Genomic DNA, 25,406 nt, shown 5'->3' with positions numbered 1-25,406 from the left:
GACTAAGATAATACAACTGCCAACGCCTTTTGAGTCTATATACGCTTTGAGTGAGTTCGGCGGCCGACTGAATCTATTGCAATAACTCCCATATTGGCTCGCTGACTGACAAAGAATATTTTATCAGAATGGGCAAATCGTTACACTCATTTTTTAAATTGCTTGATTTGTTTGTGTTTTGTGTGGTTCAAATCTAGTAATTGAAATTTTACCCCATTCCTATTGATCTAAAATTTATGACAATGCAATTATTGAAATGCAAACCCAAGATGGCCGCCACCACAAAATGGCGGATTACTTTTTAAAGTTATATTGTAATAAACTGGGAGGAAAGAAACCTGTAATAATAATGAAGAACTGGTACTGATTCTGAACGCAACTATAGAGTATTCGCATCGTTTTCTTATCAATGTAATAAGAAAAGGACAGACGAATCTTATTTGGTCTAAAACTGTCAAATCTCGTGACTTTATCTGCCAGTCTGAGCCTATCGTTTAAATTTGTAGCGTGCACTAAAATAGAGTCGTAAAATTTTAAATTCATGTTCAGTTCTTTTTTAGCAATATTAAAAAGAAAAAGACGCAGATACTCCAAATTAAGTTAAGAGAAAGACAACAGAATCGACGTCACTAACCACTTCAAAACGGCACCTTTAATAAGTCGTGGGTAGGTAATTAGCTGACATGGGTCAAATTGTTATGATCACAATCGCAGTGAAAAGGAGTGACCTATCTGCCATTTCTCTAATCTTTTATAATCTCTGGTCTACAGTCTGTACGGATCACAAGTATTATTGGATTTCAGTCTCAATAATATTTCTTTTTGCGTTGGACCGCGGTTTTTACACTTATTTGCCTCTTGCACTCGAATGAATGTCTGAGTTTAAATTAAAAATTATGGCAGTCTGGCTGGCTCTCTTTAGATATCGATTAGGTTATATAGTTCGCGCGACAGCTCGAGATGGCAATCGAGGTATGAGGCGGGGGGACGCCATACGTCACGCACGTTTGCGGGGCGGGGCGACCCCAGCTCAATTGCCATCTCGAGCTGTCGCGTACTATAGGTACTCGCAGATTTTGTGCACAATATTATGCTCTTTAATTTACCGGGATAAAAAGTACCTTTCGTCAAAATCAGTTATGCGGATAGGTCCTGAAAACGTAACAAAAACAGACAGACGACCGAAAGATACACTGGCGTTTTAAAAATATTAGTAAGGATTGACGGATTAAACGTCCCGCGTCGCATCGTCGCCACGATTAAACGAGATCTATTTAAGACGCGCTGCCGCAATGTGTCTCGACCCTAACACACAACAAAACGAGCACTAAATCAATACGATACGCGACACGGTTCCACGCAACGTCTCGCCTCTATTGTGTGGTACCCTTGTCGCTTGGCAGTTGAACAATTATTGTCAGCCCTATTGTCTTGGCAGGGCTGCCAACTGGTGGTAATAAAATCTCTCGATTGAGTTTGTTTTGGGCTCTTCTCAGACCTAGGCGTGTTTGGAACCCTCATAGCTTTAGTTTAAAACGTAATTAATTATTACCATCACATCATCTAACAAATCCAACAAATGACTATCAAAAACTATATTAGTACTTACCCTTTTTTACTAAATTATTTGACTTTGACTTTGATCCTAACAAATTACAAAACGGGCACTAAATCAATACGCTACGCGACACGGTTCCACGCAACGTCTCGCCTCTATTGTGTGGTACCCTTGTCGCTTGGCAGTTGAACAATTATTGACAGCCCTATTGTCTTTGCAGGGCTGCCAACTGGTGGTATTCTGGTAACAGACGACATGAAATAAGTCGCAGGGGGCCACTGGTTCAGGCGGCGCAAGACCGTGGCGTGTGTAAGTCTCTACAAAAGACCAATGTCCAGCAGTGGACATCTATACACTCGCTCATAGCTCAACGACAAAACTATCCTAATTACACACTCTCTTCTCGTTGCTCGTCAACTCGTTTCTTGTAAATCATCGAGAGTCAAAACTGCTTAAAAAAAGATACATAATATGTACCATTTTTTATTTTTTCGAAAGATATTGTGTCCGATGTAAGCGCACTATTATAAATTCCCTCTGAGATTGTCTGGCTGTGATGAAACGCGTCCCTAAAGATCGGATCACGTAATCGCGCATCCGCATCGGTCGCCGTCAAACCTCCGGGAGCGGCTTCGAAGATTAATGTGCTCGCTTCCTAATCTCACTTTATCATAACAGTGAGTAGGTAGCACACAATAATATGATAGGTAATCATTTTTTTTTATTAAGTATAGGAAAATGTCCAGGAAATCACACTAATATTATAAAGGAGAAAGTTTGTATGTGTGTGTGTGTGTATGTTTGTTACTCCTTCACGCAAAAACTACTGAACGGATTGGGCTGAAATTTAGAATGGAGATAGATTATACCCTGGATTAGCACATAGGCTACTTTTCATCCCGGAAAATCAAAGAGTTCCCACGGCAATTTTAAAAAACCCACATCCACGCGAACGAAGTCGCGGGCATTAGCTAGTATTACAATTTTCTTAAAAGCTACTCGTAGTTACAAAAATATGGCCAATTACAGATTTTCTCTAAAAAATTAACGATATGTGTAAGTTAAAAACATTTGATTTTTAGATACAAAGTAAAAAAGCAAGCATTAATTATGTATCAAAATATATCAAAATACAACAATTACAAAATCTAACAATTTCTATAGTTTAAAAGTTTGAGGGTGTCTGGCAAAGAGTTGCCACGATACCAGAGTGTCTGGCAATGCATGACGTGATTTCTAATACTATTCCGACGAAAATATTAAAAAAATTGGAGTTCATACTTTGTCGTAAGGTTTTTACAGCTTTATTACCTGTTATATCCCAAAGCCACCATGATCCAAACTTCATAGTCGCTGATCGTTCCTCCCTGTGCTGGGGACAATACATAGAGTTTCAGCGATTATAAAATAACGAAGGTCTGGTACGCGCTAGGTCTTAGTCCATACCTATATAGAATGAAAGATCTTCTTCTTCTTCTTCTTCCTGACCGTAACCCACGCTACGTGGGGTCTTCCCAAGATGTCTTCTTCCACTCGCTTCTGTCATCCGTCAACGTATTATCCAACCCTTTTACACGTATATCCTATTCCACGCAATCCATCCACCTTTTCTTTGCTATTTCTCCTCTTTTTTCCTTCCACATGCTATTAGAATTGATTTCACAGCCCTATTATTCATAAATGTAAGTATAGTAAGTTGCGCGAGTGGTATACTTTCTATACAGCCAATAGTCGCTATTTATGGAGTGACATATTTATTCTGAACTCCTGCGTGCTTTTTAGTCTCTAATGAGCAAGGCAAAAGGCATTTGGATGAATAATTCGCAAGGATGGCTTCGCCCTTCACACATATTCGGGTCACTACTCACGAATATTTTTTCTACTCTACTTCGTCCGCGTGGATTTAGTTTTTTAAAATCCATGTAGCATTCTTTGATTTTCCGGGATAAAAATTAGCCTGTGTCACATCAATTCAAAAAATCACGCCGATGCGTTGCTCCGTTGTGGCCTGATTTATTGATAAACCAACAAACAAAAACACCGCATTTATGATATAGGTAGTGGTGATGCCCAGGTTAGATGCGAACATGAGGGAACAGAAAATCTTGAATCTACCCGATAACTTTAATATTTGACTTACCTAATGGTTCGGTTTGGAACGCGTGTAGTCTGGGATTGTGATTTCGAAACTCAGTCTTTCTGATGCAATTTAGGTAAAGCAAAATACCCTTTAAATTAATGTAAATTATTTTTGGGAAAAACCAACATATCTGAGTCAAATTCTTTGTCAATAATATTGTATTTAAAGTTAGCCAACCTACTTGCAGCCCACTTGATTAACAAAGGTGAAGGTGGGAAAATTCTTAATTATTTTATTTGACCCGAATAAGTGTGCAAGGTCCCTGAGTATAGTGAAACCGACGGGAAAGTATTGGTTTTCATACTGTAATTCTTTACGTATTCATGAATCCGTATGCTTATTGCTTTCTATATAAATCAGAATTACTAATATCTGTAAATGATATAGCTGTCTGGTACTTCATTTAATCTCAAAAAGAAAAATAAAAGGAAAATATGACTGACTGATCTCTCATCGTACAGCTCAAACTACCGGATCGGTCTGGGCATGCAGATAGCAATTATCGTAAATATCCCTTAGGATAGGATTTTTGAAAATTCAAGCCCTAGGGTAGTAAAGGGAGGGAGTGGCTGGATGAGGAAGGCTGAGGACCGGGTGTGGTGGCGCTCTTTAGGGAAGGCTTATGTCCAGCAGTGGATGTCCACAGGCTGATGATGATGATGATGAAGGGAGTAAAACAGGGGTTTGTTTGTGTAGTCCACGCGGACGAAGTTGCTGGCATAAGCTAGAGAGCTTTAAGTTTTGTTATAATGTATGTCGCTTAGTATGGGAGCTTATGGGAGCTTGTACGATATACACGGATGTGACGTCATACACATTTGACGTAATTTGAAGTACTTTTTTAGTTAAATCGATAATTTAAAATGGTGAGCAAACTTAAAATAAGCAGGAAATAAGGATTTTACGAATTTTTGAAGACGCTCTATTTACTAATTACTTAGTAAGATATAATTTATTTTTGACATAGGCATCATCCCCACTGTGAGCTAAGCGTTAGCAATCAGCCAACATAAAAGGCCACTTTTTCTAGAGTCCATTCAAGCGTTCAACTAGAACTAGGCAATTCGTTAGGTTAATTGCGAATTGGTCGCGTCGCGTGTCTAGATGTGGGGCAGGTGGCGGTGCGGGCAAAATCCATTTCTACACAGTATAAATATAGTGATCCTATACAAATCTATAGGTACACTAGCTTATGCCCGCGACTTCGTTCGCGTAGATATAGGTTTTTTAAAATCCCGTATATGCTACTTTATATCCCGGAAATTTAAGTCCTTGAATTTACGGGATAAAAAGTAGCCTATATGTTAATCCACGGTATAATCTACCTCCATTCTAAATTTCAGCCAAATTGATCCAGTAGTTTTTGCCTGAAAGAGTAACAAACATACACACATACACACAAGTGGGATCACACTAATATTATAAAGGCGAAAGTTTGTATGTGTGTGTGTGTGTGTGTGTGTGTATGTTTATTACTCCTTCACGCAAAAACCACTGGACGGATTTGGCTGAAATTTAGAATGGAGATAGATAATATCCTGGATTAGCACATAGGCTACTTTTTATCCCGGAAAATCAAAGAGTTCCCACGGGATTTCGAAAAACCTAAATCCACGCGGGCGAAGTCGCGGGCATCGGCTAGTATAATATAAAAGGGCTTTACCTGTACATTCTAAAACAGATTTTCATTTATTTATGCATAATAGTTTTTGATTTATCGTGCAAAATGTCGGAAAAAATACCTGAGTACGGAACCCTCGGTGCGCGAGTCTGACTCGCACTTGGCCGGCTTTTTTTATTTGCATAGCGGCCATTTTGAAATTCGCAGATGGTCCCGTTGACAGCCTTCGTGTACAAAACCTTGCAAACAGTCAATGTCTTTGACTTTAGAGGTTGGTCAGGAGTTGATTTGACTGTAATCGAATCTTTAAAACGTAAACACTTAATGTAGGTGATACTAGACTATTATAGTAATCTAAGCTAGACTTTAATCTATTCTATTCAGGCATTTAATTGCAAATTGGTGCAGTCGCGTGTCTAGAAGTGGGGCAGGTGCCGTGTGGGTAAATTTATTCATTTCTGCAGCTGTAAATACCCTCCTGTTCTATAGAAATGTTCACTAAACTATACGATACAGCGATATATTATGTAACCACTAGATGGGGCACTTGAACTTCATTAGTCAAAGTCAAATATTTCACTTAAACCTATTATGTACCTATTATGTAGGTAAGTACTTACCGTAGGTAGGTAAGTGGCTGGATGAGGAAGGCTGAACACCGGATGTGGAAGCGCTCTATGGGGAAGGCCTATGTCCAACAGTGGACATCCACAGGCTGATGATGATGACGTACATGAATAGGTACATAGTAGTTTTTGCGTGAAGGTGTAATAAACATACACACATACCTACATACAAACAAATTTTCGCCTTTATAATATTAGTGTGATGTTCGTAGAAACGGACTGCGTCCAAACTGAGTGCGCCACCAATACTGTTCGTTGGAACAACATTTTGTTTCTTTGAACCGCCTCATCTAGTGAACCATTTATATCGTTGATACGATATGTGTACATTGCACCGCCGCCGCCGCTATAGAGGATTGGATGGGTTTCCATTGTTTTTCTCTATAGTATCTAGACCATCTTCTTTCTTCTGTCTGGGCTGGTTTCCGTTTCCGTCTGTTGTGCGTGCATTGCCCTTCCCCGCCGAAGTCTTCACTCCGGCCATCCAAACTCGCTTCAGAAGCCGATTAGACCGCCCAAGTTGCTAGAAGCTCCATGGAGTGAGGTTGGGGATCCCAAATGGCGTTCTCGTTATTCTGCTACGCTCGCGCACTCTAGGAGCACTTGCGTCGGTGTTTAATCGGCCTCAATGCAGGCCCTACACCAATTATTATCACTTGCTTTAACGGCGAAGGAAAACACCTTGAGAAAACTTGCTTGCTTCAAAGGTGTCCAGTCTGATACACCGCACTTAGCCAGCATGGCGGACTATTACCTAAAAGCTTATGTCGGTTAGTAAGAGTGGTGTCGTCGTATGACAATGGAGTCAAAGCCATGTTACCTTACTCATACTCATAGGCATTAAACGGTCAATATGCATTTATATGTAGACAGCTCTTTGTGTGCGCGCCTTGTTAGTGTGTAGGGCCCTTGTGTGTGGATGAGGTTATGCAGTAGTTAATGTTTAATTAAAAAAAAAAAAAAAAAAACTATTTATTTGTATCAGAAAGTTGTAACAATAAAGAGGAAAAGAAAGAAAAAGTGGACATTTATTTGTTTTATGTTGACAATAAATCAGTCTCTTACGCTACCTCTGTAACTATTAACTACCACAAAAAAAAAAACTTCTTTCTCTCTCTGCATGGTTGTCTTGTGACTTATTGCCTGAAATGAAATTCATTTATTTTATTTATACATTGCATTTTCATTTCTGACGGTCGTGACTTGTGACCACTTTTCATCATTTATACGTGGTGAAGGTTTTCTTGGGACAATCGTGCGATGGGTTCCCTTCTCAGACCCTTCTACTTATTATATCCGGGTCTATATTATAAAGACTTTCCTAGAATTTTTTTTAGACTCAGCTGTTTGAGATGTACGTTGGTATAATTGGTGTGATATAATCAGTCGGTTACTCATTTTATAACTACGAGTTCTGTGTGGCATCGCACCAAAACGCTAAATTGATTCGTCGTGGTCTTCATCGTCTACCGATAGACGCCCACTACTGGACAAGGTCTCATGCCAAGTCAAGCCACGGCTTGCTTGCACCACCTGGATCCATCAGCTTTTGATATCGTTTGTCCAGCTATTGGGAAGTCTGAAAATGCTGCGCTTTCCTTTACAAGGTTGCAATTCGGACACCTTGGGACCACTAATCCAACCTGTATCGATTCTTCGAACCATGTATCCTACGCATTACCACTTCAACTTCGCTACGCATTGAGGTATTTTGGTTGGTTGTGTATGCCTCTCCTCAAATTGCTTGCTTTATTAATGGATGAAATATAATACGTTGCCAAAAAGTTTTACAGGCAAATTTCTATGAAAATAATTTAAATGAAGCATAATTAAAATCTTTCCTCTCAAAAAGTTATTAATTATGCCGAGTAGCACTCATTCGGAACATTTTCACTTCATTAAGCGTTTTCTAAATTCTCTCACACAGTACTAACTCTTAATTTGACTTCGGGATAAAAACTTCAATTATTATCATTATTTTAGCGAACCAAACCTTATAATTTAGAGTTTTATTTGTTAAGAACATAGTAAATGTCTATAAAAAAAGTAATTAGCCCTGTTTCATCTCCCAATTTAATTAAGTAGGTACTCAAACTAAAACAAGGTAAAGGTAATTTAAATTTTAAAATCCTAATAGAGCTCCGGAAACAAAAAATATCCTATATCTTCCAGAATGCAAGTACGTATAATATGTTTTACCAAACATCAAAATCGGTTCAGTTTTTGAGCCGTGGTAGTAATACAAACATTTTCGTTTTCAATTTTAATATGGATTCAAAACAAACAAATTTAGTAGCTCTAAATTTAAGTTCCACTTCTAGTTACTTGTACGAAATGAACTTCCTATTACAATGGGTATTTTTACCGTAAATGGTTTTAATTTTTTTAATTTTGTTAGGTATTTTGACGTTAATTCAAATAGACTTTTATAAGTTCCTCTGAATAGTCAAAGATCTGACTGATCGATCTACTTATAGATTTTTTTAGTTTTTTTTTTTAATGACTGTTTACGATTGCATTACACCGTTTTTCAAATGGAGCGTGGACAGCGAAACCGTACTAGGTTCGTATTACAGTACCAGCAGTAGTAGCACTCAAGAGCGACAGTAGTCAATAACAATCACGGTACTTACTAAATTTAAAAAAAGAAAACAAATTTTGACAGCCTAATGACAACTGTCATTTTCGAATTTGGAACAAAATTTGTTTTTTTTTTCTTAATTTTCTCTTCGGTAGCATAACTTTATGCATGTGTTGTGTTTAATGTTTATGGTTTGATGTGCATACGAAAATGATAAAATAAAATAAAAAATGTTTTTCAATCGCACAAAAAAAGTTTGAATTTCGATCACAATTTTGTTTTTTTTTTCTGTGTGGCCAGTTTTATTCAATAGTGTGTTAAGGATTTTTGTGTATTAAGTGTTTTTTTTTTTTAAATATTTTTCGTATGTAAATTACTCAATGTTTACAGCTAATTGTTAACAGTCTTAGTGTGTGTCTGTGTGTGTCTCAGTGTGTATGTGTTAGCTTGGCTTTACGGGTAATACAATTAGGGTTAATTAAATTAGTTTCGTGGCAAGTCTTGGGTTGTCAACGGTATGTAATTTTTAACGTTTTCTACTTTGATAAGTGACAAAAATTATAATTGCGAAGTTGTGTCTTTTTTGAAGTCAAAAATAGAAGTGCAGTGCTGAAAACTGGAAACAGTAAAATACACAGATAACGTAAGCTTTCGTTGGATTTTAATCGGACAAGTGACCCGCCCCGGCTTCTCTTCCGTGGTATTTTTGACCCCCGACCCAAAAAGACGGGTGTTATATTTTAAGTTTGACGTGTGTACCTGTGTAACTGTCTGTGGCATCGTAGCTCCTAAACTAATGAACCGATTTTAATTTAGTATTTTTTTGTGTGAAAGGTGGCTTGATCGAGAGTGTTCTTAGCTATGATCCAAGAAAATCGGTTCAGCTGTTTGAAAATTATCAGCTCTTTTCTAGTTACTGTAACCTTCACTTTTCGGGGTGTTATAAATTTTTAATTTACACTTGTTGAAAATCATTTTAGAAGGTCTTATCACGATCAACCCATTGCCAACTCACTACTGAGCACGAATTTATTCTCAGAATAAGAAGAGTTTGGCCATAGTCGACCACGCTGGCCAAGTACGGATTGGCAGAGTACACTCACTTTTAAAAATATAATGAAGAACTGTCAGACTTTCAGGTTTCCTTACGATATTTTCCTTCATCATTTAAAACAAGTGATAGTTAATTACTTAAAACATACCTACATAACTCCGAAAAATTGAGATCTTCATAGACTGCATCATGACTTGCTAACAGGTCTGATTGCAGCCAAGCGCTAGTCTATAAATTAAAAAAAAAGATGCATGCCCGGGATCGAACCCCCGACCTCCTCAAAATGCAAGCTGTCTGTGTACTGTACTAAATTTCATCAAAATTGGTAAAACGGATGCAGGATGAACGGACAGACAGACAGAAAGACCATTTAAATCAAAGAAATATTGCTAGTTTTACAAAATACAATAACAATTAAAAGAGTTTAGCCGTTTTAATTCGATTAAAGTTTATTTACTGTGTAGATACATTACGTGAGTTAACAATGTTTTATGTTTTCAATTAATTTCACGAAGCTTAATTAAAATAGCTTAGCCGACTGAGGGTTCCCCTATAAATACCACACATTTTATTTTTCTTTTGATACTAAGCATAGTGACCGACGCTTGGTCTGTTCAAATAACCGTATATTTTCTACAAGCGTAAATTAAAAATTTATAACACCCCCGACAAGTGAAGGATACAGTAACTAAAAAAGAGCTGATAACTTTCAAACGACTGAACCGATTTTCTTGGATTATAGCTAAGAACACTCTCGATCAAGCTACCTTTCAAACAAAAATAAAACTAAATTAAAATCGGTTCATTAGTTTAGGAGCAACGATGCCACAGATAGATACACAGATACACACGTCAAACTTATAACACCATCTTTTTGGGTCGGGGGCTAAAAAATGAAAGAAGAATTAGCATGTATACGCGGCAGGTGAGATGGCAATTGGGCTGCCCTGCTAGCTCCTGCACTAATCCGGTGCGGGATTGCACGAGTGACCTGCGGGTGTGCGGGGCGTCCCCTCGCCTCATTCCCAATTGCCATCTCGACCTGTCGCGACTTTGCATTCAGCTGGCCAATACTTGTAACATTCATTAAACACTAGCTGATGCCCGCAGCTTCGCCCGCGTGGATTGGTCAGATCCCCTGCAGCATCAGGATTGAGGAGTTGGACTCCAAATTTTTTATGAAACAATGTCGCAAAGTTCCTCTATCGATTACAAAAGAAATGACGCAAATCGGTTCAGAAATCTCGGAGATTTCGGTGTACATAGGTAGAAAAACACAACTCCCTTTTTGAAAGTCGGTTAAAAAAGTAGCCTATGTTACTCCCTGGTCAATTTTCTACTTGTCTGTGAAAATCCCGTCAAAATCGGTTCAGCCGTTCCCAAGATTAGCCTTTTCAAACAGACAGACAGACAGACAGACAAAAATTTTAAAAACGTGTGATTCAGTTATAGTATCGTTCAAATAACCATATGACCTTAATATGCGGTAGTTATTTCGAAATTACAGACAGACACTCCAATTTTATTTATTAGTAGTATATAGATTGGGACAGTTAGGGTATGTGCAACAAAACCTCGAGGTTTCGACATCGCGTCACTGGCAGGCGTCAAATGTTCCTAATATGACGCTATGTGTAGGTAGTCTATGAATCGCATATTTTTCTTTGATTTCACATTACCCATAGTCTTTATTTATTCTTTATTCTTTATTTATTTGCATTCATGTTTTACATCATAATAGAAAAATAAACAATTATAATATTACAATATGAAGCCCCGTCAGGGCGCTGCAAAGTAATTACATATATGTCACGTTTATAAAAATAAAAATTAAAAAATGTTACGGACATTCCTAACTAATTATGTCCTATTAATTATATTATTAGTCAATCTTAAAAAAAGTATCAATAATTTTCTTATAACTATTATATCGTGTTATTGAGGTCTATTCGTTCAAAAATTCTTTCACGCTGTAGAAACATTTTTGTACTAGCCATTTGTTTAGCCTTCTTCTAAATATTGTATCCTTAGTTTCGTCTGTTATAATTCTTGGCAGTTTAATATTTGATATATCGTTGTTGTTACCCTTTATCTCTCAAAGCCACCATGATCCAAACTTCATAATCCCTGATAGGTCCTCCCTGCTTTGGAGACAATTATACGCAGTCTACTTTTATAAAAGTACGAAGGTCTGGCCCTTACTGGCTCTTAGTCCATAAGGTCAAATGTTCTATATGTTCATGCACTCTGGGCTTACTTCTGACTTCCAGCGTAGGACGCAATGGTGAAATCGAGATTGCTATTCATAACAAGAACATTGACGACCATAGAGATCTGACATGTAGAGCGGCTTTTAAGAGTATTTTACACAAAATTGCCGTGCATTTATAAATGCAAGGTCAGAAGAACCGATTTTTGAAAGTCCGTTTTGGTGTATGCTAATGCTGGTAAATCATTGATTGGTACCGCATGCTAAGTAAGTACCTAGTTGTCTTTCAGTAGGAATGTGTAAGGATGCGTAGATGTATAATTAACCTACTACAAGGATAGTTTCTGTTCCATAATTAAAATCTAACTAGGAAAGTACACATGTGTTATAAAATATGAAAATGGCGAAGCCTCAATAGCTCAACGGTTATAGGAGTGGACTGAATTCCGAAAGGTCGGCGGTTCAAACCCCACCCGTTGCACTATTGTCGTACCCACTCCTAGCACAAGCTTTACGCTTAGTTGGAGGGGAAAGGGGAATGTTAGTCATGATTAAAATGGCTAATATTCTTTTTTTTTTTTTTAAAGTTGAGATCATTCGATTCAATGTTCGAAAATGTTTTCAAAAAACGTTTCGTTTGTGATTGGTTGGTGGCTCAAAATGATTCATGTTCACTGAGATTTTTGGCTCGGTCATTTGTATGGATTATGTGACAGAGAGCGCTATTCTTACTTTATTCCGCGGATAGGGTATTATACTTTCTATCCCTATTGTCCCATCTGTACAACATTGAAATATCCTCGTCAGTCACTTTTCCCTATGGTCGTCATTACAATGCTATTATATCAAATGCAATTTACAAACAATAGCGTGATTGGCCCGAGTCATTATATTTGCTGCAAAACCCGCTCGCGAGCAATCGAGCATTGTATTCTGCTTGAACGTTATCTAATGATGTCTAAGATCGTAATACTTAGGTATGCCAAGTATGATAAATTATCATACTTTCAGGCAAGGAGATTTTTAGCGTTGCATACACACTATTATTAGTTTAATGTACATACAGTACGATGCCAAGGCCAAAAATTGTCTTATCCAATCCTTGGGGCAGCCCCATGCCAAAAGTTTATACTATTTTGAAGGAAAATAAAAAACTAGCCAAATGCGAGTCAGACTCGCGCACCGAGGGTTCTGTACTCGGGTATTTTTCCGACATTTTGCACAATAAAATATGAAAAACTATTATGCATAAAAATAAAGAAAAATCTATTTTAGAATGCACAGGTAAAGCTGTTCATATGATACCCCACTTGGTATAGTTACCTATCTTACTTTTAAAATTGAAAATACTAATTATATTTTGTTCATGAACACATTTTAATTTTTTTTTTGTGATGTAACCACAAATTCACGGTTTTCCGATTTTCCTTTTACTTGTGCTATAAGACCTAACTACCTGACTTTCATGATTCTAGGTCAGCCGTAAGTACTCTATAGGTTTTCTTGACAGCCACGACAGACGGACAGACGGAAAGACAGACAGACAGACAGACAGACGGACAGACAGACGGACAGACAACAAAGTGATCCTATAAGGGATCGGTTTTTCCTTTTGATGTGAGGAACCCTAAAAAATTAGGCTTTATACTTTGACGTTAGATTTTTTACACCTTTAGTAGCTGTCAACTGATAACTCTCTAAGCTACCATACATCCAAACTTCATAGTCGCCGATCATTCCTCCCTATGTTGCGGGCAATACGCAGTGAGACTTTCAGCTTTTATAAAATAATGAAGGTCTGGCATGTGCTGGCTCTTAAGAGGGCCCCCTCCGTCACTCGTTTCATACAATCGTAGTTCCAATTTCATTTGAATATTTCCAGATTTCTGTTAAAATATTCGGTTTCAAAGTTACGCGGTCTTAAAAATTTTCACACAAATCTTTGAGCCCCTGTAATTTTAAAACTACATATTTTTAGAAAAATCTTAAACACCACAGACACAGATATTAGTTTCTAGAATATGTCTGCAAAATTTCATGGACTTTGGTTGCTTAATATTCAAATGAAATTGGAACTACGCTACGATTGTATGAAACGAGTGACGGAGAGAGCCCTGTTAATCTATTATAACTATCGTGAACTGTACTTGCACAAGTAATTTCATGATTTCAAGTGAATAAAATCGAAGCAAGAAATTATAACAACAGTATCTAGGCCTCGCTAACCGGATTTAGTGTGTGTATTAACTCAAGGAAACGTATACTGATTCACTTAATTAAGCAGTGAAGCGTTAACCGCGGATACCTGATAGTGATAACACACGAAAATTATATCATAGGTAGGTACTTCCCTTGAAAATATACCTACTCTTAGGTTATTACCCCATCGCCGGCCTGAGTGTTGCGGGTAACAGCAGAGCTTGGGCCGGTGTACCCTGGTAACATGGTTAACAGTTTCTCTTCATGGGATATTGCTCGCCATGGCTAATTCACCTGGCAAAGAGTGGGTGTTATGTGTCAGCAGAGGACGCAGGTAGGCATCCATGGGGCATAGCCCCACGAGCGGACTGTGTGGCTGTGTTGAGTGGTTGGTGAGTTTGTCATTGTGTTACCCGCAACACTCAGGCTAGTTACCTGGGAGGGAGGTTACCTGGCTGGTACTCCAGTCGTATCTTGCTGTGTTGGGTGGTTGGTGATGAGTTTGTCATTGTGTTACCCGCAACACTCAGGCTAGTTACCTGGGAGGGAGGTTACCTGGCTGGTACTCCAGTCGTATCTTGCTGTGTTGGGTGGTTGGTGATGAGTTTGTCATTGTGTTACCCGCAACACTCAGGCTAGTTACCTGGGAGGGAGGTTACCTGGCTGGTACTCCAGTCGTATCTGTAGTTTTAGTTTTAAGTTTACGTAACTATCACCACTATAATATTATCATCTTTCAAATCTAACAAATCGGACAAACAAAAGGTGTACAATAGTACCTATTTTGAACAAGTGTAAATAAAAAATGTATAACACCCCCGACAAGTGAAGGTTACAGTAACCAGAAAATATCTGATAACTTTCAAACGGCTGAACCGATTTTCTTGGATTATAGCTAAGAACACTATCAAGCCACCTTTCAAACAAAGAAAACTAAATTATTTTAATTCATTAGTTCATTAGTTTAGGAGCTGCGATGCCACAGACAGATACACAGATACACACGTCAAACTTATAACACCCCTCTTTTTGGGTCGGGGGTAAATAAATGATTTTGATTTTGATTTTTGATTTACCTATTCCTAGCACAAGCTTTAAGCTTAGTGGCTAGAAAGGAATGGATTCCCCTTTCCCCTCCAACTAAGCGTTAACTCCATTAGTCACGCTAAACATGGGTAATATTCTTTAAGAGGGCTCTCTCCGTCACTCGTTTCATACAATCGTAGTTCCAATTTCATTTGAATATTAAGCAACCAAAGTCCATGAAATTTTGCAGACATATTCTAGAAACTAATATCTATGTCTGTGGTTTTCCAGATTTCTGTTAAAATATTCGGTTTCAAAGTTACGCGGTCTTTAAAAATTTCATACAAATCTTTGAGCCCCTGTAATTTTAAAACTACATATTTTTAGCAAAATCTAAAACACCACAGACACAGATATTAGTTTCTAGAATATGTCTGCAAAATTTCATGGACTTTGGTTGTTTAATATTGAAATGAAATTGGAACTACGATTGTATGAAACGAGTGACGGAGAGAGCCCTGTTAAAAAGTTTAGTTAGTTTTAAGTAAAAGTTGTTGTTTTGTTTTAATCTCATCGAAGTAAACGCCTTATTTCAAAGTTAGAGCTTTCGTCGAGTTGCAGAGCTCTTGAAAGTTGAAACAATACGGAGTGTATAGCAGTACTAAGTATTTAATCGTACCAAATTGTTTCAGACAGGCGCAAGCGTTGGCCGACTCCGGTACTTGGAGACAAGTAGCTTTATTTTGGGAACTACGCGGAAATAAAAGTAAGTAAGCGCCGATTCACGTATTTTTGTAAACTAGCTGATGCCCGCGACTTCGTTCGCGTGGATGTACTTTTTTAAAAATCCCGTGGGAACTCTTTGATTTTCCGGGATAAAAAGTAGCCTATGTGCTAATCCAGAGTATAATCTATCTCCATTCTAAACAGCCCAATCCGTCCAGTAGTTTTAGCGTGAAGGAGTAACAAACATACACACACACACACATACAAACTTTCGCCTTTACAATATTAGTGTGATTAGTGTGATTAACTCTCTTAGGGCAGAGTAAACTGGAGTGAGTGAGCTCTCAGTTCAGTCCTGAATCCACATCTGTCATATAATAAGGTTGAGCTTGAGGTTGAATAAAAAACCAGCCAAGTGTGAGTCAGACTCGCGCACTGAGGGTTCCGTATTCGGGTATTTTTTCCAACATTTTGCACGATAAATCAAAAACTACTTATAATGCGTAAAAATAAATAAAAATCCGTTTTAGGATGTACAGGTAAAGCCCTTTTATATGATACCCCACTTGGTATAGTTATCTTACTTTGAAAATTTAAACACATTTTTTTGTGATGTAGGTATCTAAAAATTCACGGTTTTCGGATTTATTCCTTAACTTGTGCTATAAGAGCTACCTACCTCCCAAACATGATACTAGGTCAATGGGACGTACCCTATAGGTTTTCTTGACAGACACGACGGACGGACAGACAGACAGACAACAAAGTGATCCTATAAGGGTTCCGTTTTTCCTTTTGAGGTACGGAACTCTAAAAATCTAGTTTAAAACCTCCTCGGAACTCAGGAAATATCTTGATAAACTAAAGAGTCTTTATTTAGTAGTGTGTATATGTTCGCAAAGTTAGTATAAACAGCGACACAGACTTTCATATCCCAAACAAACCGTGTGCTTAGTATGAGATTTTACATCTCGCCAACTTTGATAGAATTCGAGCGTCGAAAACGTCAGCTGAGTCATTACTAACTTCTATCGTCACCTTGTACAAATCTTTAAATGTGTTTAAAGGTAAATCTTTCCTTTATCAACCCTGGAATAAACTTGCTAAAAATTCTGTCTGAATTACAAAATTTAACTAAATTAATGACTAATGACCGAAACTAATTCAATGAATTTGGCGCAAATAACTGTAATATTGTACGAATGGACTTTAAGCTTTTAAACAAGGCCGTTAAAGTCTATCTTACAATAACGCTGAATATTTGACTTTCGACGCTCGAATTCTGTCAACGTTGGTGAGTTGTAAAAACTTATACTAACCATACAGTTTGAACTTTGCAGGAATGTAACTCCGATCATAAAACTGGAGACGCTAAGAATAAATGCTATAAAAGACACATGAGCCCCATCTGAGAAACACTCCAAAAACAGACATCGAAAATCTACTATATACCTATGTATTATACTAACTAGCTTTTGCCCACGACTTCGTCCACCTGATACAATTTAAGATTCAAACTCATATAATCTACTAACTGACCCTTTAAGAAACCCTTTAATTTTTCGGGATAAAAAGTAGTCTATGTGTTAATCCAGGGTATAATCTATCTCGGTTCTAAATTTCAGCCAAATCCGTGCTGTGGTTTTTGTGTGAAAGAGTAACAAACTTATACACATACACACACAGAAGCTTAGAAGTTTTATGACGGCCATAGTTTTTTTAATCAAGAAGAGAGAAGAATTCAATGTGAGACGGAATTACTTCATTGATACAAGTGTATAGATATTTTGAATGAAACATGTGTTTCAAAGGTCAAGTGCATCACTCGACGCTGAACGACCTCAAACACTATGAACTTCGGAAATCTATATACTTACATTTAATAAAACTGTAACTGGACTATTTATATACTTACATCAAATATATTCTGAAAATTTTAATCGGAGGAAACATTATTATCGATATAGACCACATAACAATTTTTTTTAGAATTTTTGTCTGTCTATCTGTCTGTCTGTGCCCGCATCACGCGAATACTACTGAACAGATTTAGATAAAAGGTACAATGATAGCTGATACTCCGGGTTAACATAATTAAAGGATAGTTTTTATCCCGAAAAAAATTAGGAATTCTTCTGGATACGGGATAATTTTTTTTATCGATTTTACTCCATAACTCCACCAAATCTTAACCGATTCTCACAATTTTTTGGCTTACAAAAATTGTACTGTCAGGTTGGTACCATATAAGTTTGGTGAAGATTTGATGAACAGTTTCGGAAATAGAGGAAGGAACTCCTCAACGGGTAACAGCATTTATCGATCAGCTAGACTCAGACATGGGCGCGTTTGGAACCCTCGTAGCTTAAGTTTTAAGTTACGTAATTAATTATCACCACTATATCGTACAAATTTAACAATTGCGACCATCAAAAAGAGTACAATTGTACCTACTTTGAATAAATGATTTTGACTTTGACTTTGACTTTGCTAGTAAAAGAAACTTATGGCAAATGGTGTGAATAGACCTTACAATGTACCTAGCTACACTGATTTGGATACAATTAGAATGATTCAGGGCTTTCAAGGGTCAATTACTGAACTTTATTTAATTATCGGGCGACCACGTACACTTTGAACTGCGCCAATTGAGTTACGTAATCTCCGTAATACGTAAGTATTCGCTATTCTGATACTAGCTGACCCAACCCGGCTTTGCATGAGTCGATTTTTTCTGAAAATCTGGTGTTATTTTTCTTTAGGTAAGCACGCTCCATCTTAGGCTGCATCATCACTTGCCAGCAGATCTGATTGCAGCAAAGTGCTAGTCTATAAAAAATAAATATCGGCCAAGTGTGAGTCGGACTTACACACGAAGGCTTCCGTATCATCGTAATTTTTAGGGTTCCGTACCTGAAAAGGAAAAACGGAACCCTTAGAGGATCACTTTGTTGTCTGTCTGTCTGTCTGTCTGTCGCGTGTGTTAAGACCCGTTAAGGGAATCAAAACTTATAGGATATAAACTGATCCTATAGGGCTCCTTTTTGTGTGGTTAGAATTTTAGCAAACGAGTAGGTAAGTGCCTAGCTAGTTGTTTAGTAAAATTTATAAAACTTGTATGAAGTTCCTAAATTAGTATAATTTAAAAATTAATAGATCAAATCTGATTATACATGATGAGGTCAATAACCCTAAAGTATTTAGGGTTATTGACCTTAAAGTAGAGATTCAGCTTCGCCGATAGAACTTTGTCAAAATACGTTTTGTTAAACCGGGCTCAATCAAAGGCTGTATTCTGGGTCTAATAAATTACTGTAGCAAGGTTCTAAATAGATAAAATATTGTTTCCGAGTCCATGGTTCCCATGATTGTATAGAAATTAAAAAAACCTACAGTTCATCATGTTTTAATTGAAGTTTTTCTCACGGTCATGTTGATACATAAGTTGCTAGACCATGTCATGATTTGAAATTAGAACAGATTTATTTATTTTAGGTAATTGACAAACTTAGGTTACGGACTTGGTTTTAGTTCATCATGATGATGAACGCTGGTCCCATACTGGGTCTAAAAGACAGATATAGACTACTTTTTAGCCCGAAAACAAAAGATTTCTCACGCGACTAGAGGGGTCTCTCCGTCACTCGCTCCATACAAACGTAGTTCGTCTCTCATTGGAATACTAACCAATCATACTCATTGGAATTTTGTAGAAACGTTCCGGGAACTATATGTCTGTGGTTTTCCAGATTTCCGTTAAAATATTCGGTTTCAAAGTTACGCGGTTTTTAAAATTCACAGACAAATCTTTGAGTCCCTGTCAGGAATTTTAAAAATAATTATTTTTAGAAAAATCTAAAACACCACAGGCACAGATATTAGTTTCTAGGATATGTCTGCAAAATTTTGTGGACTTTGGTTGCTTAATATTCAAATGAAATTGGGGCTACGATTGTATGGAGTAAGTGACGGAAAGAGCCCTGTTAAACACCTAACCAAACGGATAAACCAAGCAAAGAAGTGGGCGTCATCCTGTAAAATATATCATCTAGGTACCTAACCTATGTATAAAAGGAATAGGGATAGGGTATTTTACTTAGGGACTATATTATTATTTTAGGGGCTTTTTGAAAAGTCTCTTAATTTGATCATTAGTAATAATAAACAACCAAAAATTCACAAAAATTTTATTCGATCGATAAGTGCAATAAAAAAAAATGCATTTTTTGTATTTAAAATTTTTCGAATATTTGTAGGTAGAAAAAAATAAACAAAGGAAATCTTTAAAATGAATTGTAAAAATTCATTATTTACTTAATACGAACTGAAACTAACGCTTTTTGATTGGTCTTTGCTAATTTATAGACACGTTGTTTAAATTTTTTTGATTTTCTCTCGCTTGGTGTAAAACAGCCTGTACAGGGAAGTGCGAAGTGGGAACAGGAACGTTAGATTAATTACAACAACAATTGCTCTCATTTCGTTAATGGCTGCGTCTAAACCGCCTTGTGTTTTCAACAACTTGTAGTTGTAAGTAATAAATGTTATTATGAACAGGAGATAGGTTAAATTATTGTAGGACTTGTCCGTCGTTGCGTTTCAATATTCAATCCATCTGCGATCTCTCGTGATTTTTGCTAGCGATGTTGTTATTTTGTCATAAATCGGTTATGTACGAGTCGGACTCGCTCCTACAAAAAAAGCACTTTTTAATTTTTTTTAAATTTTCATTTTGAAATTTTTAGACGCTATTTGTTGTTATAGTGGCAATAGAAATACACATTCAGTGAAAATTTTACATTTCTACCTATTATGGTTCACGAGATACAGCCTGCTGACAGACAGACGGATGGATAGACGGATAGCGGAGGCTTAGTAATAGGGTCCCGTTGGCACCAGCTTCGGATACGGAACCCAAAAATGATGTCTTTTATAAACTGCACCAAGAAGACAATAGGAAAAAAATATTAAACGTATGAATTGAGATCACGTCTTCGCATTCGATGCATATTCAAAGTGGTGACACACTTGGATAATAACAGACTATTATTTATCCGGGGCGCCACGCGAATCTCACCCTTATTGTGAACCCGTAACGGCGATAAAGGCTTACTCGATTTTGACAGATGGCCCTCTTTTGGCTCCCGCAAGAGATGAAGAATAATGGGATACAAAACACAGGCGACTACTGGGCATTACGTCTAATTCATTAATTTTACACACTCCACCACATTCTAAAACCAGCTTTATTTATAATTGTAATAAAGTTTAAATTCAAATAAGTTGGGTTCTAACTAAATTTGCGCAAGTTTTGATTGTGTGTGTAGAGGGGTTGTCATAGAAACTGTAACACCATGCGCGCGCATTGAGCACTCACTCACACACCCTTAAAATCTCCCCTTACACGAAATGAAACAGCTTACGTACAGTTAATACCAAAATGGTTATCATTCAAAAATGGAACGCATTCTTTTCTGAATTTAAAATTAAGTATTTAAAATTCGAAACAAAGATCTCCAATTAGTTCGTAATTTAAATAAGTTTTTAACCCCCGACCTAAAAAGAGGGGTGTTGTAAGTTTGACGTGTGTATCTGTATATCTGTCTGTGGCATCGTAGCTCCTAAACTAATGAACCGATTTTAATTTTTTTTTTGTTTGAAAGGTGGCTTGATCGAGAGTGTTCTTAGCTATCCAAGAAAATCGGTTCAGCCGTTTGAAAGTTATCAGCTCTTTTCTAGTTACTGTAACCTTCACTTGTCGGGGGTGTTATAATTTTTTTTTTCACAGGTTATTGGTAAGGAATTGGGTGAAGCTTTTTGGCGTAGGCGTTTCTTACAGGCCAGTACGTAATGCCGCTCACATAGGCGGCAATACGTACACACTTTACTAATCTGTGTGTGGGTGTTTTATACCACAGATTCTGCGCGATGGATGCCAGTATTCTCGCAGCCATGGACAAAGAGGCACTGAAAAAGCAGATCGAAAACATGAAGTACCAGGCCTCCATGGAACGCTGGCCGCTATCGAAAAGCATTGCAGCGTGAGTAGATCCCCATTATTTTAAAAATCGAAATAGTGTAGTGACGTCATATCGTGAAGTGCGGAATTAGGTGGCCGGGAGTGGTTGGCGAGTGAGTGCACGCGAAATTAACGCTTTTTAATGCGTATGTAAAGTTTATAATCGCGTGAATCGGCGATTAAGTGAGACGTTCGACTTTATCGGACGATACCGTGCTTTATGGGGTCATTTTCGAATTTGATGAGGTATTTTGTAAGTTTGTGTTATTGTTTTTTTTATCCCGTATCTCCTTAAACTATACAAAAACATTCCCTTACTAGTTACAATTTTTACATATTAACCTATTTTTTTTTCATAAAATATTCATTGTTTTCATCCATCCTTTTCTTTATTATGATCATGAATCATTGGAGCTTGTGCTTTTTCTTTAACGTTTTTAAACAGCAAATCGATTACCAAAATGCTGCATCAAACATTGCTACAATCTCATTTGCTGCGATTGGCAGATTTTATAGTAATTTTGCCGCAACAAGGCATTGTAGCCAATAGGAAACGAGTGTCGGCCAATCAGAAGTGATTGCGATAACCACACTGTAACTGTCAATCACAGTAATTTTTGAGTTACATAGATTCATTTTTTTTTTTTTTTTTTTGAAATATGAGAAACACTTCGAAATATGATATTAGTGAAGCACAAAAAATTAGGATACCCTAATTATATTACTAGGACTATTAAGAGGAGCCTCTCCGTCACTCGCAAATTGGGACTACGATTGTATGGAGTAAGTGACAGAGAGAGCCCTGTTAAAGACCGGTCAAATGACCAATTGTCAAATAGCCGCCTCTATTCATCATACGAAAAAATATTCATTCAAGCCATCAATTTTTTAGTGTCAAGTGAAAATGATTAGGGATAAAATTACAAGAAAAACTGTGTTTTTAATTTTTCATTATGTTAAAAAATTAGTGACGTAATTTAGATCAAAGTACCTATCCGAAGTTTTTTCAGAATTACTTTAGCATTATGACGTCACGAGTGAAGATGTACAATGTTGGTTATCTGAGAATAGGATATTTGGTGTGGAATAAAAGAAACAACTTATTGGCTTCTGCACTGCATATGAACAGGAAAATATATATATTAGCCAAATTAAATTATTATAACAAGGAAGTAATATGCCCGTTTCCTAGCACAGTTTTGACACGAATAAAAGGGATGACGCTTTTACTTTTTAAAACAAAATTATGTTTTAAATATCGAAATAGTTTTTACTATATTTTTATTCATAAAATAAAATAGATTAATTTTTGTAATTAAACGTTACGTAAACCAACAGGTTATCCTGCTATACACAGTCTCTTAACTAAACAGTCAGGTATACAGGGTGTAATTAAAAAGCTAGCGAAAACTTAGCGCTATTATTATCACACTAATATTATAAAGGCAAAAGTTTGTATGCGTGTGTGTGTGTGTGTCACACATACAATACCCATTTGCCTCATACTTGTAGTTTTAGTGATTTAGTATTTTTCAAACACGCAATGTATAGCGTGCAAAACTCGGGGTCAATGCCACGCCTAAGACGTAGCGTTGACCCTGTGGCACCTATCTATGCTAAGATCGTTGTCCTCTAGCGTCAGTCAGATGTTTTATTTGCAATGCATTGTGAACTTTTAAAAAATACTTAACTTTTAAGAAATGAGTTCTTTATTTTGTTTTCTTTTTGTGGTGTTTTTTTATCTCATCAGTACTGTCACCTGTCCTCGTTTTTCTTGCTTTCTAATTACATTCTGTATATTATTGTCCCTTTCATAATGCTTTGTGTGGAAAAGGATAGCACTAGAGACCTGTCAGTTTATTTTATTTTACAATTTGTGTACAATTAGCCATTGCAATGGCCTTTTACGAGAAAAGTAAAGAAATTTGATGTGCCTTGAAAACCACATTGTTAGCTAATGAGTATTTTTTTTTTTTTTTATTTTTTTTTTATATTTTCGAAGTTTTGGTGTAGTTTTGATTTGCTCAATTAAATACTAGACAGACCAGTACCTCAAAATCATGACATCAATGTAATTTTGTAGATATAATCATAGAAAATAATGCTTTTATAAACTTTCGAACATTATTTATGTTCAAAATACACAAGGCCCCTTTTTTTGACGAAAACATTAAAAATTTAATGTGATAACAATAAATGATTACGGATACAAATGAACAATGACCGAGCACGTTATGTGGAGCCCCTTTTGAATTCCTAAATCATAGTTTAGGCCTCTTTTTAATTCTCAAATCATAACTTAGGCCTCTTCAATTTAATGAGCTGAATAGAATTAGTACTCTTTTAACTTGTACACATATATTTTTTGCAATCGTGTTTTAGTCCATTTACGTCAATCTCTGATTAATATTCAAGCAAAACTGGATATTAATCCGATACAAAATATTTTTAAAAATACAATCGTAGTATCAATTTTTTTGCCGTTCTACTTCAGACTAGACTAGTCCTGTTCTATTCATACTACTACTACTAGTAGACTAGTAGTAGTAGCAATTTTTTTTCTTTTTCCTTACAACGTGATGTCCAGTATCACACTAATTTTGACAGTGTGATACTAAAACGATTTTTGTTTGAAATAACAGATCTCCTATAGGTACTAATTTAATTCAATTACATTTTCTTTCAGACATAAGAAAACAAATCGTGTTTCATGCCTAAAACATGGGGGCCCCTTTTTAATTCTCAAAACATTGAGGCCCCTTTTGAATTCTGAAACTAATGACTGCTGCGAACGGTTACTTGATGACTTGCCAGAGCTGGCTTCTGCAAGTTTTCTTAAGAATCAATGAAAAACCTACATAATAATCTTAAACTTTGTAATTTTTGGAAGGTCTCTTAACCCTTTTTTTTTTTTTTTGATTTACAATTATGAGACTTTTAAGAATTATACTGTACACGGCAGTAAATATTGCACATCTAAGTTTAGAAACAGACTTCGGCTCCGTATAGCGTCGTCTCTGTCACTCATACCTTGCGATGTGATTAGCTGAGTTTCTTTTTCTCTCGCACATTCTAACACTGATACTTTCACAATCGTTGAAAATATTGGAATGTGCGAGAGAGAAGGAAACTTGGCTAAACACAGCGCCTTAACGACAGAGACAACGCTCCGTTCGTTATCCGTTAATCCGTTATCTCTTTCTAAATTGCGATGTGCAATATACCCTGCCGGATCATAAAAACTTTTGTCAAAATGCGGTCATTATAAAATGTTAGTTAAAACGAACGGTGCATAGTAAATTAATTTGTATATACATATAGAAATATGCCCAATAGAACGCGTCCCCAGGTGGCGGATAGGGGCACACCCGCTAGATATCCTAACAAGGGTATCTCAGGGTAGAAGGGAAATAAAATACCTCCCGCGGACCAAAAGGCCGGAAAGCATATTCCGTTATCAAACCACTTTTACAGGCTACTCTGACTTATTCGGAGCTCAGGCTGTAGAAGGAGCTGTACGTTAGGCTGGAACGTACAAAAGTGCGGTGGTGGAGGAACCCTACGGGGTCAACAGTGCGGCACACTGTCTTTCAAAGAGAATTGAATGACACAGCGCTAATTTCGGGCTTATGGGCGGTAAGCTCATT

General features: G+C 36.9%; 1 protein-coding gene and 2 long non-coding RNA genes across 7 annotated transcripts in view; 2 read left to right on the top strand and 1 right to left on the bottom strand.

Annotated features, from left to right (window-relative positions):
• Positions 1-369: 369 nt before the first annotated feature.
• LOC123871635 lies at positions 370-23,733 on the bottom strand. The gene is made up of 3 exons (XR_006797298.1): positions 23,357-23,733; positions 7,876-7,880; positions 370-512 (listed from the first exon to the last, which is right to left on the bottom strand). It is a non-coding gene; the product is annotated as an uncharacterized LOC123871635 (long non-coding RNA).
• Positions 8,516-25,406, top strand: part of LOC123871630 (guanine nucleotide-binding protein subunit gamma-e) — a 31,690-nt gene continuing 14,799 nt past the window's right edge. Inside the window, exons 1-3 of one of the 5 annotated variants that reach the window (XM_045915544.1) lie at positions 8,516-8,570; positions 15,707-15,780; positions 21,659-21,781. In XM_045915544.1, coding sequence (XP_045771500.1) covers positions 21,669-21,781 — 113 coding nt within the window. In that variant the 5' untranslated portion in view covers positions 8,516-8,570; positions 15,707-15,780; positions 21,659-21,668. Of the gene's footprint in view, positions 8,571-9,054; positions 9,170-15,706; positions 15,781-21,658; positions 21,782-25,406 lie in introns of those variants that run through there. The other 4 variants (XM_045915547.1, XM_045915545.1, XM_045915546.1 and 1 more) reach the window with 4 other exon arrangements.
• On the top strand, positions 22,412-23,435 carry LOC123871642. The gene is made up of 2 exons (XR_006797306.1): positions 22,412-22,815; positions 23,098-23,435. It is a non-coding gene; the product is annotated as an uncharacterized LOC123871642 (long non-coding RNA).

This window comes from Maniola jurtina, chromosome 14 (genome assembly GCF_905333055.1).
Source record: "Maniola jurtina chromosome 14, ilManJurt1.1, whole genome shotgun sequence".
NCBI classification, from domain to species: domain Eukaryota; kingdom Metazoa; phylum Arthropoda; class Insecta; order Lepidoptera; family Nymphalidae; genus Maniola; species Maniola jurtina.
Note: the sequence above shows the minus strand (reverse complement) of the source record. Positions and strands in the feature narration are given on the sequence as shown.